The sequence below is a fragment of the Rhipicephalus microplus genome, chromosome 4 (genome assembly GCF_043290135.1).
Source record: "Rhipicephalus microplus isolate Deutch F79 chromosome 4, USDA_Rmic, whole genome shotgun sequence".
In the NCBI taxonomy this organism is placed as follows: Eukaryota; Metazoa; Arthropoda; class Arachnida; order Ixodida; family Ixodidae; genus Rhipicephalus; species Rhipicephalus microplus.
This window is the reverse complement of record NC_134703.1, coordinates 21,163,788-21,177,929: the sequence shown is the minus strand read 5'-3', so window position 1 is coordinate 21,177,929 and position 14,142 is coordinate 21,163,788. Positions and strand designations below refer to the sequence as shown.

Genomic DNA, 14,142 nt, shown 5'->3' with positions numbered 1-14,142 from the left:
AGCGGCAACCATGGATGTTGTCCATCCTTCATTGGTGTCTCCGGATGACTTTACACAGGAGAATGCGCGTGGATCAGGCAAGTCGCCGAGGAGCAGAGTGCTTGCTTACCGATCGCTACGGTTGTCATTGGAGGCCCGTTCGGTAAGCTTCGCACCGAAGCGGCTGTGTCTGTCGCGCTTCCCGATAGTTTTCCTTATCTTTTCTCTAACAACTCAGAGCAGCTTCTCAAAGAGCAGGGTAAATCGTTCTTCCCCAACTTAGCGTACATGGCCCTCACGCGATCGCAAGCGCGGAAGCTTTCGCAGGAGCTTGATCTTGTTCAATGCTGTGAACCTTCAAGTGACCTTGGCGGCGAGTCGACGGAGCGGAAATTTTCCGTGTGAGTCATGTGAGCAGTCACTCGAGCGGCCCGTCGCCGAAGCGACCGGCGCGGTTTCCGTAGCAGGGGGAGACGACATGGCGCCGTTGAGTCAGAGAGAAAGGGGTGCAACGCTTTCGCCTGTAGCGGAAAATTGGAGTGAGCTGTCGAGGGTTGATCGAGAAACGCTCAGTCGAGAGCAGCGGGAGGACCTCTCGATAAAGGCGCTAATGAAAAGCGTAAACTTGGGAAAAAAAAGAAAAAAATGTTTTTTATAGAAGGGAGGGCTCTTGTCTCGCAGCTACACAAATGTGCAACGACTCCTACTGACCACCTTGACTTCCTGCCGCAGCGCGCACGCTCTCCTTGTCGGCGATCGCCCTCCCCCATGCGTCGCCGGCCCGGACCCCCCGACCAGGAAAACTAAGCACCGCAGTTCAAGAGGCAAGAACAGTGCCATTTCCGAACTGTCTAAGCCCTCGCTCCTCTCCTGCTAACGTGATCGCAGTAACTGTTGAGGGTTATTGTACTTTCGCCCTTGTGGACACCGGCGCCGCTGTTTGTTGTTGCCGCTAATCTCTGCCTTTTATTACGCAAAGTCCGACGCCGCTTTCGGGACTGTCGTTCCACACCGCAAGCGCACAGCAAGTAACGCCTTTCGCAGCCTGCACAGCAAGAGTGCCCATCGAAGGCAATCTTTATGGCATCGTGGAGCTTATTGTCCTCGCTGTCTGTTCGCATGATGGCAACCTCGGGTGGGACTTCCTATACCGCCATAATGCCGTCATCGACTGCGCACGCGCTGAAGTTGAATTTTCGCCCTTGTGTGATGTGCCATTACTTGACGCTCTTCATCAGCCGCCGAAGTTGTTCGTTCATGAAGATACCAATATTCCACCTGGAAATTTCGCACTGGTTCCCGTTTCATGCAACTCCTACACTGGCGCTACAGTCCTTTTTATGCCTTCCGTTATCTTCACGAGTTGTCTTCATTCAAGCTTTGGTGAGCATTCAGTCCATCTATTTAACACTCCAAGTACCACCATCTCGCATATTTTCGTCATATATTCCCCATATAGAAGGACCGCCATCCAGCGGACATTCCAAGGACTAAACGAGAGGTGGGCAGGTGGCACACGTACACTTTCTTACGGCTTGCGCTTCGGGTCTACTTCCCACCTTTAACCACCTCGGGTTCATGGTATAAACTAGTTCACTGTATTCATGGCACTGCGGCCCAACGCTCGCTAAACTTTTCTAAAACCAAAGAGGCTACGCCCAGCGAGTATAACGTAGCAACCTTTTCCTGTTAGATAGTGCTCAATATACATGCCAATGGCCGCTAATGGGAAACGAGAGACACGAGAATTCGGCTTTTACTTTCTTACGGCTTGCGCTTCGTATCAACTTCCCACCTTTAACCCGCTCGAGTTCATTCATGGTATATACTAGTTCATTGTATTCATGGCGCTGCGGCTCAACGCTCGCTAAACCTTCCTAAAACTAAGGAGGTTACACCCAGCGAGTATAACGTAGCAACCCTTTCTTGTCAGATAGTGCTCAATGTACATGCCAATGGCTGCTAATGGGGATCGCAGCGTGCGCGTCAGCTAAAAGCCGAATGCTCCTGTCTCTCATTCCCCATTAGCAGCCATTGGCATGTACAATGAGCACTATTTTTTTATTGCTCAACAACGCACAGAAGAAATCTCTCACCGGCACCACCTTGGAGGTCAGAATGTTATACTTGTTACATACTACGGGGGACGAACGGGTGCCGCTATAAGGAGCTTCGCCCCTAAAAGACGCCTATAGTTTCTGTCTGCCTAATTGGCGACACGGCGCAGTGCCTTGTAGGGGATGGGAGAAGGGGGATAAAAAGGAATAGTATAAAGATAAAAAAGAGGGAGCACTCACCGCACAGCAGCGACAGAAAGAAGAGAGAAAAGGTAGAAAGATGGGAGCAGTTGAAGGAGTTGGAGGACGGGGCACCACTCGGCGAGAGCTACACGGCGTCGTGAGAACGCGAGCGGCGGGCCGATGTGCCACTTTGTGCTTCATCTATTGACATGTTGTAGTTTAAGATTCTACATTTCCCGCTCATAGTACCCCTCCCCACCCCACTCCCTTTCACCACCACCACAATCATAATTTTAAATGCTAGACATTTTTTCTTCGATTTTTAGTCCTTTATACAGCGATTGCATGAAATGTATAAACCAACCGAATATTCATGACCACAGCAATGGTGCTCTGAGGCCCATAGGCGGAGACTACGGGGGGATGGGGGGTCTGGGGAGCTCTTGCCCCCTCCGGGCTGCATCATGGAGGCAGAGCCCCTGGTGCTGGCCCGAGATGCCTTTTATGAGCTTGGCTAAGTTTCTCATCCTCCGCCAACAAACAGTAAGTAAGTCATCCGATTCCGCAACTATTTCGCAGGGGACTGTTTATGTATGCTCATGTTCCTTTCAGCCTATAAAAATTTTGATCATGGGGCAGTGACAAATAGATAGTCTGGCATTTCCACGGCTCTAGCGTAAAATAAGTACAAGACGAACCCGTGCACATGCATCAATAAAATGAAAGTTTATGTATGCAACAGACATTTGTTTATCTGAATAGATAAGTTCTCTCTCTCTCTTGCTGTGTGTGTGTGTGTGCGTGTGTGGTGTGTGTGGAGAAAGAAATGCGAGAGAGCTTATGCATTGGCTATACCATGGCCCTTGCACTCCTAATCACCACGTATTATCATCCTTCAGCCGCGTTCCTTGCCAGCGCTTGGGTGCTTTTACTCGCGGGTAGAACATATGATGCGCGCGACATGTTACCAGTTGGGACTTAATACAAAAAAATGAGGGCGACTGCGACGGCTAAGACCCGTGGAGAGTGCCCAAGCAATTGATATCGCAATACCAAACGATGGCAGCGCTTTCCGTACGCTTGTGTAGGCACCATCAAAGTTCACGCTGAGTTACGGTTGCCTCTTGTGAAGTTGTCCAGGGCATATCATCAAATGACAATGTGGTTACCCTTCAAAAATATTTCATACCGCTATTGCTGACTCATGAAATGCCTGTTGACATCAATGAAACAGCACACTTACCTTTTACGAAATGAGCAGGCGCTGGATTATCTGTGGGAACAGTCGGCAATGACCCGTCAGTCAAGTCAGAAGAACACAAACGGCGTTTGTGCCGTCCGGCCATTCTCGTAGTACTGAACGCAGAACTTTAGACCAATCAAAGTGCCCGCATGTCACTGTCATGCCCAGCTGTTACCATTTCGCTATAAAGTTCGGTGTGTAGGCTAATTTGCTAAGGCCTTTTTGACGCACCTTGAAAGCGTTAAAGGGGAGACTTGCTGGAAAACAGGACGTTTGCTTGAAGTACGCGCTAACGTACGCACATAGTGAATTGTGACTACAGAGGGAGTCACTTTTGGTCAGGATCTCATTTGGTCAGTTCGCCCTGAGGTGTGGGCAGACCCGTGTAATTTTTGCACTACTTCTGGTTTTAACTATGCTAGATCAATTATGTACAGCAGCTGAACCGTCGCTGGGGCGTTGATTTCGACACCAAATAATCCTTGATATTAACTTAACTTTTTTCTGTGGGGTAATGTTAAAGCTAATTAATGTGACAATGTGACTGATGCACGACTTCAGTTCATGCCTGTCAAGCTTGGCAAGAAGGATCACAGACAGCGCACATGCGAGGGTGCGCACAGCAATAAAGCATGGCACACAATACACAATGAAGACAAGGGTTCACAGTACTTTTGGGAATCTGCCTTATTTTATTGCGCACTTGATGACTGTCTCCCTTCGTGTAACAGAAAAAAAAGAAAGTGAAGCAAGACCGCGAACAGTCTCAACACACCTTTTTTTTCTTTTCTTCCTTCACATACACGTGATACACGAGAAGAAAAAAAAAACTAATAAACTCAACATCATTCTTTCACAAGAGAACTACCATCTCTCAGGACAACAACACTCTCGCTGATGACCTTGTATTAGGCAAAGAAAAATAATAAAAGACATTGCAGCGACTGTCCCTCGAAGAAAACCGGAACACTGGCGCGAGCAAGCAATAAGCTGCGGTCCAAGCATGGCAATGCGATCACGCAGAAAAGCCTTCGGGCTCACGAATTGCAGCGAACTAGGAAGAAAGCCCATGGCAAGCCAGGAGGCTGCATCTTAAAAACCTGCACGCACCCAGCCGACCTCCCGCGCGAGGCCCTTTCGATTCACGCTGCACTCCGCAAATGCTAGCGAGTCAGTTCCGTGCATGCATAGAGCAACGAGTTCGCAACATTGCACTTCCGATTCTACAAGGAACGCCGTTGTGCACTTGTGCACAAACGTTGGCACCGTGTTCAGACGAATAAAAACTTGTAGACGCCATCATACAACACACGTGAAACGATTATCGGTGGTGTGCAGCACCAGTTTCGGGTAGTGTAGGTAATCGAATGGACCAGCGCGACAGGTGGCGATCAAGCAGAATTTGTGCAGGCCCCAGCATCGCAAAGAAGAAGAAGAAGAGAAACAAACTATGAGAAGACGAAAAGTACGGGAGGCAAAGCAGCTAAAAACAGAGAACGAGCGCAATTACACTTCTCCTCAGTGGACAATAAAGGAGCTCGAAAACTTAATTTGTCATGGTTATGCAACGAAGACAACAACGAAACACACACAGACGCAACAGAAAGGAAAGAGAGAAATGAAATATCAGTTCTTAAACTAAATTAGCACCAATAAAACACAAATTACAGGAAGAAAAAAAAGGGGGGGGGGTCGGTAATAAATGTTTTCTTCGCAAACGCTTCATAGGCGATATCAGCTATATATACTTTCAACCTCACCCTCTTAACCAGATGAGAGAGAGGAGGAAAAAAACACGACTGCATGTAATATGTATACCAGACGCATGCACACGCAAAACATTGACTAGCTGGAGAAATATGCCAACAAGACAAAAACACTCCTGTTTGTCATCTCTGAGCAAAGAAACAAGAAGAGGCAAACCTGCTACATCGTGTACGGTCAGAAATTAACAAAAAAAAAGATCCGGGGTTAAGTCGATAGTTCGATGGATCTACCGCTTTTCACAAAATTGGTGATCGAGCTTGCGAATACCGGCGAAGCTTTTTAGGCGAATGTTTGTTTTGGGCGAAAGCTGCCGTCCACAGAGGAATGCAAATGACCGCACACTGCTCTCAAATTACAAACACGATTCGGGATTTCCCATTTCTATCTTGGCTACACATTGATAACAACGTGTAATCTCAGGTATACGAATGGCAATCCACATACTTTTTTTTTTGAATAGCAAACAAGCTGCATTCGAGATATTGGTGATATTTTCTTAGCTTTTACGCCTATTCGCAGATAATAAATAAAAAAAGAAAAATCAAGTTTTTTTAAGTAAGAGCGTGCGTTCTCTATTACAGAGCTTTCTAAAATATGTGCTAAAAAGCAAAGTAATTGCCAAAATAAAATTACTGCACTAACAAGGTAATTTACATCATCACTCTGTTGAGCAGATTTTCCAAAGCATTTAACATTAAGAAAAAATTGGACCGAAATTCGACGAGAGGGAAGCGATGCTCTGGACAGCGGCTTAACGCACTTGTTGTTTGAAAACTGTGTGGCAACGTCGAAAACGTGACTAACGTATGTAGATTAATTAAGAGTAGAAGCAGACATTTAGTACGTATTAAGTAAATGGACGTATCATTTCTTCGTGACATTTCAAAACTGTTTAGCATCTTTCTCAGCCGAAAGAAAATGAAAGACCGCCAAGTGCAGCAGTCTCGCACGGATGGGACGTATACGTTGGTAATGGGTGGATGCTCATTTTACAAATCTCAAGAATTAGAAGGAAAAAAATGTAATAGGGCATCGCAGGTTGAGCACAACTGTCAAGTCTTTTTCTTTCTTTACTAAAGTAAGTGCAGTACCCGCAACGAAGGTTGCGCGAAGAATTGCAATGATGTCCACAATTACAGAAAGGTGTACACGACGTAGACAAATATCTTCGTCTAAGTAATAAACTTTTTTTTACACATGCGCGACAAAGGGGAGATGTATGTGTGTGCAAGGCATACTTCCGTATACAAACATCGAGCACTCAGTTTCTTCTCTATACCCGTTCTAAATGTTGAGTGTCATTTTTTTCTTTTCTTTTTAAATATTCTTTAGGTGGAAAGCACGTCGAGGGTCCGGAAGGAGTTGAATACACTTCAATCCAAAATACGATTTCGAAATACCCGCAATAGATCTCCGGTCCCCGGCGGCCTTCCCGCTAAAGATCTATAAGGAACTCTAAGTCACAGTACCACAACAAACAAAAAAAAGAGCAGTCGCGTGCACTTCATTTTTTTTTATCTGCTTTTATAAGTCTGCTTCCTTTTCACACGTTCTCGCATCTATCATATCTTAGTTTCCTTACACAATCACTACGGTGGTCTGGGACACCACAACCGGGGCAATAAAGAGACTTAAGTGAGTCTAATCACCATTGAAAACCATGCAACGAAGACCTGGCTAGAAAGTGATTTGATTGCACTGTTACAATAATCGGCATTTACAGTTAAAATAAAGTTCCAAGAAAGACAGCTGACGACGCAGTTATGTGCGGTCACTTCGAACGAAGCACCACTGCAGACCGCTTTCCTTCCAAAGAGCTAGTGCGCAGTGTAGTGGTAGGTTGCACCACTTCCCTTCTTACGATGCATTGATCAGCCACTAGGCGGCGCTACAATCCTATTGATTGCCCCATAGGCGGGAATTTTGAACAGTTTCCATTCGCAGTCCAGATGTATTTCTTTTCAGATATACGAACCTATAAGAATAATCCAGTGCAAATCGAAGATTACACGAGAGGCAGTAAATATATTAAACCTAACAACAAATTTTTCTTGTAAAACAAAACTTTTATTAAAAATGATATCATAACGCACAAACACTTTTTTTTTCCTTTTCATTAAGAGTCAGTGCTATTACGATTGTGATAAAATGGCACTATTCCAAGCCGACTCCATCTCATATGAGAACTAAATTTATGAAAGTGAAACTCTGACAGTTTCAATTTGCCCTTGTGCTTCGCTGGTCGAGCATACGTTCAGTAAAGTAGATTAGCATAAATTTCAATGCATGTAACGCACACACGATTCTCCTTACTACCCCGTAAATTTATGAAAGTGAAACTCTGACAGTTTCAATTTGCCCTTGTGCTTCGCTGGTCAAGCATACGTTCAGTAAAGTAGATTAGCATAAATTTCAATGCATGTAACGCACACACGATTCTCCTTACTACCCCGGAAGTAGTATACCAACGTCGTGCTCTGCAAGAGTTAGTTCACATTTCTGCCTCTCATAAAAAGGCTAATTTTAAATATGACGATTGCCTGCGGTTATAAAGTACGAAATGTCAGTTTAATGTCAACCTCATTAGTAAGATGTCGCCACATTTCGCACATGCCTGTTGAGACGTTGACAAAGGTTTTTCGCACAACATTTTAATGTGATTTCTTAAGTTATAGTTACACTTAAGAAATGACAGCAATCACGTAACACTGGAGTCAGCTCCATTAAGTGATACCCAACACCTTGGATTCGGCTGATGTCCTAACATATGTGCAACATAACAAAAAAACCTTGCAGAGCTCGACTGTCGAATAACGTAGTGCATTCACTTTTTTCATTTTCCTGCTTATGGCTTTTACACACAATCGTCCGTTCAGTCACGACCATACAGCACAACAACAACAAAAAAATACGTCATGAAAGTGAAGAGCAAAAATAAAAAAAAGAATGCGACAAAGCACTTCGGCAAATCAGTATAAAATAAAAATAAGCGAAGCTTGCATCGTGCCAAAGCTTCCGCTACGTTCCCCCTATAACTGTATAATATGCATCAGCATGTGTAGAAATCCCTGAATGTTGACAGGAGAACGCAGCGGAACGCCGACACGTCACACCGTAGCATGTATATTATATTTGGACTTGGAGAAACTTCGCCACACACGCACGTTCACGCTCATTTTCGAGAAAGCGCGAGGAAAAAAATAAAGAAAAGGTCCACCAACGACGAGAGACTTCACCACAAACTGCACACACATAAAAATTGTGTGAGGAGGAGGGGAGAAGGAAAGCACGAGCGAGAGAAAATTAAGACTATATAAACATAAAGAAACTATGATAAACATACTCTTTTTTTTCCTTGCATAAAAAACAAAGGAAACATGAAGGATAAGACAAATAGAAGTATAAAAGAGGGAGAAGAAAAGCCTCTGCTTTGCGATCTCCTACTCTCAGGCGATTACACAACATAAGTTACCGTTGCACACTTCCCTGCAGTTCAGTCCTTCGGTTAAGACAACAGAAAAAATACCCGCTTTCAACGATGTCGATTTTATTGCGAAATGCTGCTTGTACGTGTTCAATGTCTGCGTGTGTGAGTGAGTGTATGAGTGTGCGACGCGCGTGCGCCCGCTAAAGAAACATGAAAAAAAAAATGTGCAGCGCGGATTGCGGAGGATGATGCGACGTGAGTGGCTCGATTGGCACTGGAAGAAGAAGCAGTGCGCTCTTGCGAGGCGGCATACCAGGAACCCCCTTCCGAAAGATGCCACGGGTGGTGCGATAAGTATCAACGATCTGAGCCAGGGAAAACGCGAGCGAGGCACCCAAACAGGCGTTTTTAACACCGCTCGGGCGACGACTTCCAAATAAAACAATTCCTTATGAAGTCAAGTGATGCCGCAAATCACGTGAAAGGCGGTAATGCCAGCTTAATTAACCAATCAGGTTTAACCAATTTACGTTACGAGGTGAGCATCTGGCTTTGATCAGCTTGTAGTCCGCAGTTTGAGCGAATACCGCCATTCCTGAATGTTAAACGACATGAGATCTAACGTGAGGAAAATTTCTATAACCGACGCTACGCGAAGGCGGTGAAAATTAAGCACCGAATTTGGTGATGTGTGGTGCGAAAGAAGAAAACGAGAGATCAACAGGCGTACAAAAATGAACCATGCAAGATTCAATGGTTTTGCTTCCTCATGCAGAACGCACTTTGCGCCATTTTCAAATGGCCACAAGTTATGCGGATGAATATGAGAGCACTCTACAGACTGCTGTCGTCGGGCGTCATTGTGTTAATTCCTATATGCCTTTCTACTAAAGTAGTAGGCCAAACACGCTTGTCAGCATTTCGAACCACAAGATTCATTTACACAATCTGAATTTTGTTTTTTCATGAAGGCAAAGCAATCTTGCGTAAAACACACAAGGTTGCCAGCAGTAAAATTCTTTGCCAAATCTTCATTGTTTATCGGTTTTGACGCCACTATATTTCGTGGGTACTCGCATAAGAGTTTCAAATACACCCGTAGAAACTTATTGCATGTTTTGCTGATGTAACATATATAAATAAATTTAAAAGTATTGCAAGGCGGTGCAGTCGAAAATCAACGGGAGCCTCTCGAAAGGTGATTACAAGTAGCCACCAAGCAGGGACACTGACATCTGCTCTGTAGTGAGATGCATGAGTCATGTGGTGAGAACCAAAAGTGAAACGATCCGCCACATCAAAAGGCAAAGTAATGCATAATGACGTACTACAGAGGAGAAATAATTTTGTGTTTCACGCCGCAACTGCTGGATACAAAGGGTTTGTTTCCTGTGTTAATAATGTGCGGTACTCGGCTTTGGTGTGCCAGACAAAAAAAATTGGTAGCAAATGTAGTTTGTCACCCCAAAACAAACTGACCGATTTCACCACATGTGGCATCAGCGACGATGAAGAAGACCCCACCTCCATCTCATACTGCTGAAGTAGAAAACTCGAAGAAACACGAATTATGCTACGAATCTTGTGCAGAATCAGCGCACAAAACAGAATCCAATGCAGAAGGCTGTTACACAATGTGTAGTGATAATGTGAAAATAATAATAACAGAAGACAGATATGGCAGATAGCAGTGATTAAAGTTTGTTTTGTCTGAATGAGCAGACTAGTAGTTAAAGTTCAATCCAGTATAAAGTAGTCACACTCTCGCACACCAAAACAGTGTGAACGAACATGGTCTACATGGTCAATAGCCATCACGAAAAATGCCAAAGTATTCCCGCGCCAAAGCGTCTCTTAAGGTTTGTTACACAAGTGCTTCAGAAGGTTTCTCACTTCTCACGCGCACTCTTGCAAATATAATACCAGTAGCTGTTATTCTTACAAGCGGATATTATATCTAAAGTAGCACACACATTGTGTTTACACACATATATATTTAAATTATGTTAACATCTTTTGAGTTTTCTGCTTTCGTGCGTTTGATTTTGAGAGAGGGTACAACAGGACTTGAACTGCGTCCATTTGCACGTGCTTCCTTCGTGTGCTCGCAGTGTACAAAGATACCAGCTGAGGACCTCAAAGAGAGTGAACTTTATTTGATGCACTGTGCATTATTCAATCTTTAAAAGCGCACTGAAACATATTTGAAAGTGTTTTTGGCTCTATTAATAGCTTTAAGCTATAAATATGCCTTAATGAAATTCCCTAAAGACACAGAGAACACGCTTATGCATCCTTTTCAAATATTTCATGCTATCTGAAATATGCTGCATCTTCAAATACCTTAAGAACCAGGCAATGCACATTCTATATGGTTAAAAATTTGAAAGAAAATAAGCAAGATTATGTAGCAAAGCTTTAGAGCTGGTGGATGCCATCAATGTGGCTAGGAATTCACTTTGGACACTGCGTGCACGGGTAATCGGTGTGTCATTGGAACAGCAGTTAAGGCCAAAAATGTACCACAGCCTTTGTAGGAGGGGGTTTGTCTTGACAGCCGTCCCACTGAGACCTATGTACAGGACACAATCAACAATGCAAAGGTGGGAAAACGTTCCTAAATATGAGCCAACAATGTAATACAAAAATTGGACACATTCTTCCTTTGATGCTTTCTCATTTTCCTTCACTGAGAAAAGAACTGTTGAAGCCCAAGCAAGAAATGAAGTAGACAGGGGGGCAAAATACACGTAAAACCCAGATAAATCTCTATCCAAGATCAACACAACTATATCTGAAACTAACATCAGTCTCAGTGATCAGACACTGGTATAAAAAAATGTACATTGTATACATAATATGTTGAAAGGATAAAACATTTCATTTTATGTATAATGGCACTGGCAGCTGTCTCGTCTAGTCGTTTTCCTTTTGAAAGTTGTGTGCTTTTCACATAACCTGAATCTCAGTTTGCCTGCCTTCAGTGCTCGGAGTGATTAAATGGTATGAATGCCTGGACAGTGTGAGTGAAAAAGAGTAAATGGGTGAGATTTTTGGTCCGAATACTTGCAATAGGTAAAAATGCAATTTTGAGGTAGAGTGGTAAAAAACAGGAATTACCAGCCTTATCTGAGGTAGCATGATCATGCCTATTAAGCCGGCAGTGCAGCTCAAACATCAAAAGCAAGTCTAAAAAAAGAAACAATGTCACCACTATGTAAAAAGGACAATGATAGGATGCACGTACAACAGGCCATAGACAGGTAGAACACATGGATATCTCGTTGGATTCCACAGCCTGAGCACAGTTTACACTATTATACAGACAATTCATGAACTCTTTTTGCATTTGCAATATTCCCTGAGTTGCTCACTGCATTTACATCATCGTACACAGCGTCCATTCAGCTCTGGCCTACAGGAAACGCAGGCAGCAGGGCTTCATCACTTGAGTGGGTTTCTTTTCGCGAGTGAAAAGAAAACGAACAAAAAGAAGTTGTCGGGACCGCACCATACCCGCGCCCCTGAATGCAGTGTTTCTTGAGGTAGGCAGGGGGGGAAGGCGGCAGCAAGGTCCACGATGGGTGCAGCCAGTGGACCACAACGCCATTCCAAGCAGCGTCCATGGCTTCAACACTTGTGGTCGCATCGCGAGCACGCTTTCGCGCCAAACTAGAGAAGACAAAAAAGAACACGCGTCGTCATAGGGAAAGGTCTGGGGAAGGTCGGGAAGGGAGGCCGGTCGCGCGTCCACGCGCGCGTGGGCCTTCTGATATGGTAGGAACTGGTGAGGGAAGGGGATGGCGGGAGGAGGGAAGAGAGTGTCTCACTCCGTCTTGATCAGGGCCGGCGGAGAGTGGGCGTGCGGCGGCAGCGGCCGCGGAGGGTGGGCGGCGGACGGGGTGGGCGCGTGGTGGGGGGGCGACGGCGTGGACGCGTTGCTCGCGAGCGACGCCGGCGAGTGGAGGGCGCCGAGCAGCGGCGGGCTGCTCAGGTGCAGGCCGGGCGGCGGCGGCGAGGCTCCCGCCGCGGCGCCCCCCGGGGGCGGGTTGATGCGCTTCTCCTTCTGGCGCCGGTTGCAGAACCAGACGCGGACCACCTCCTTCTCCATGGAGAGGCCCTCGGCTAGCACGGCGATCTCCTCCGACGTGGGCTTGGGGTTCTGCACGAATGCCTTCTCGAGCGCCACACGCACGCTCGTCTCGATGCTGGTGCGCTTCTTGCGGCGCCGGCCGATCGACTCCGGTGTGGTGTGGGCGTTGGCGAGGGCAGCCGGGTTGTTCAGCGAGGCGTCCGCGTCCTCGAGCCATCGCTGCAGCAGCGGCTTCAGCTTGCACATGTTCTTGAAGCTCAGGTTGAGCGCCTCGAACCGGGAGATGGTGGTCTGGCTGAAGTCATTGCCGTACAGCTTTCCCATAGCCAGGCCCACATCTCCCTGTGTGAAACCTGCGCGGGTGAAGCAACGGCTACAACATCGGCGTTCAAATGGCCGGCAACATGGACTCCGGCCACGGACAGACACACGGCACCGTTCAAGAAGCGCTAGAGGCTCGAAGCGCAAGAAACGATAACATCAAAATAAAATTTCTCGATATTTATTATTTTATTTATTTATTGGTTCGACGAAACATGACTTTTTCTGGTGCAGGAGGCTAAAGGTGACGTTAAAGGTCACCTGCCTAGGCCTATGGCACTCCTCTGTACATTTGTCATGCATCGTCACACAGGAGTGCAATTACCACAAACTCACAAAAAGAAAACTCTATAAAACTTTCGACAAGAGGGCTTTTGCTTTCGTATGACTGACGTACCGAGCTTGATCCGCCTTTGCTTGAACGTTTTGGCAAACTGCTCGAGCTCTTCCAAGTCCGTCATTTCCTCCGGACTTGGCTCCGCTGGTCTCGATTTGACTTGGTGAGGACCTGTCGGCGCTTGCTGCGATGCAAAAACATGCCAAGTATAAAAGGATGCAACCTCTTTACTAAGGAAAGCAACAGGTTAGCCGCAAGGAAAGTCATATAGATACTCATGCATGGGCAGGTAGACGAAGAATCGTTGCTTTATCAGCCCACACATTGCGGTAAACAGTCGTTTAAAATTGGAATAAGTGCATGCAGATGCTTATCACAGTAGATGACAGCTCCCATACTCTTACAACGCTGTAACACAACGAACAGAGCGTGCACAAGGGCGTCGTGTAGCTCACGCTTCAACACACCTCCGAAACTTTTTGAAACTTGCAACGAAACCTACGACATGAGGCTTACGGAAAGACAGCCACATACGAACGCGCTGCCTTTTCGCTTACTCGCTACGACCACTGCTGGCATATCCTGAAGTACTCCGCCGGTCACGGATGAGGAATCGAGGCCCGCTTCTCAACCAAATCTTTACTGTGCGCTCGCCCTCTCCTACACACCAACCTTTTCTTAACCAGGTGCACAATGACAGCAAGCTCTCTTGCACACTTGCTATTCACACAAGAG

At 45.8% G+C, this 14,142-nt stretch overlaps 1 protein-coding gene across 4 annotated transcripts in view; it reads right to left on the bottom strand.

Moving 5' to 3' along the window:
- Positions 1-4,131: 4,131 nt before the first annotated feature.
- The window catches only part of LOC119171546 (uncharacterized), a 671,663-nt gene continuing 661,652 nt past the window's right edge, over positions 4,132-14,142 (bottom strand). For all 4 annotated transcript variants that reach the window (XM_075892259.1, XM_075892255.1, XM_075892256.1 and 1 more), the window contains 2 exons: positions 13,468-13,591; positions 4,132-13,102 (listed from right to left, as the gene is read on the bottom strand). In XM_075892259.1, coding sequence (XP_075748374.1) covers positions 12,483-13,102; positions 13,468-13,591 — 744 coding nt within the window. In that variant the 3' untranslated portion in view covers positions 4,132-12,482. The remainder of the gene's footprint in view (positions 13,103-13,467; positions 13,592-14,142) is intronic.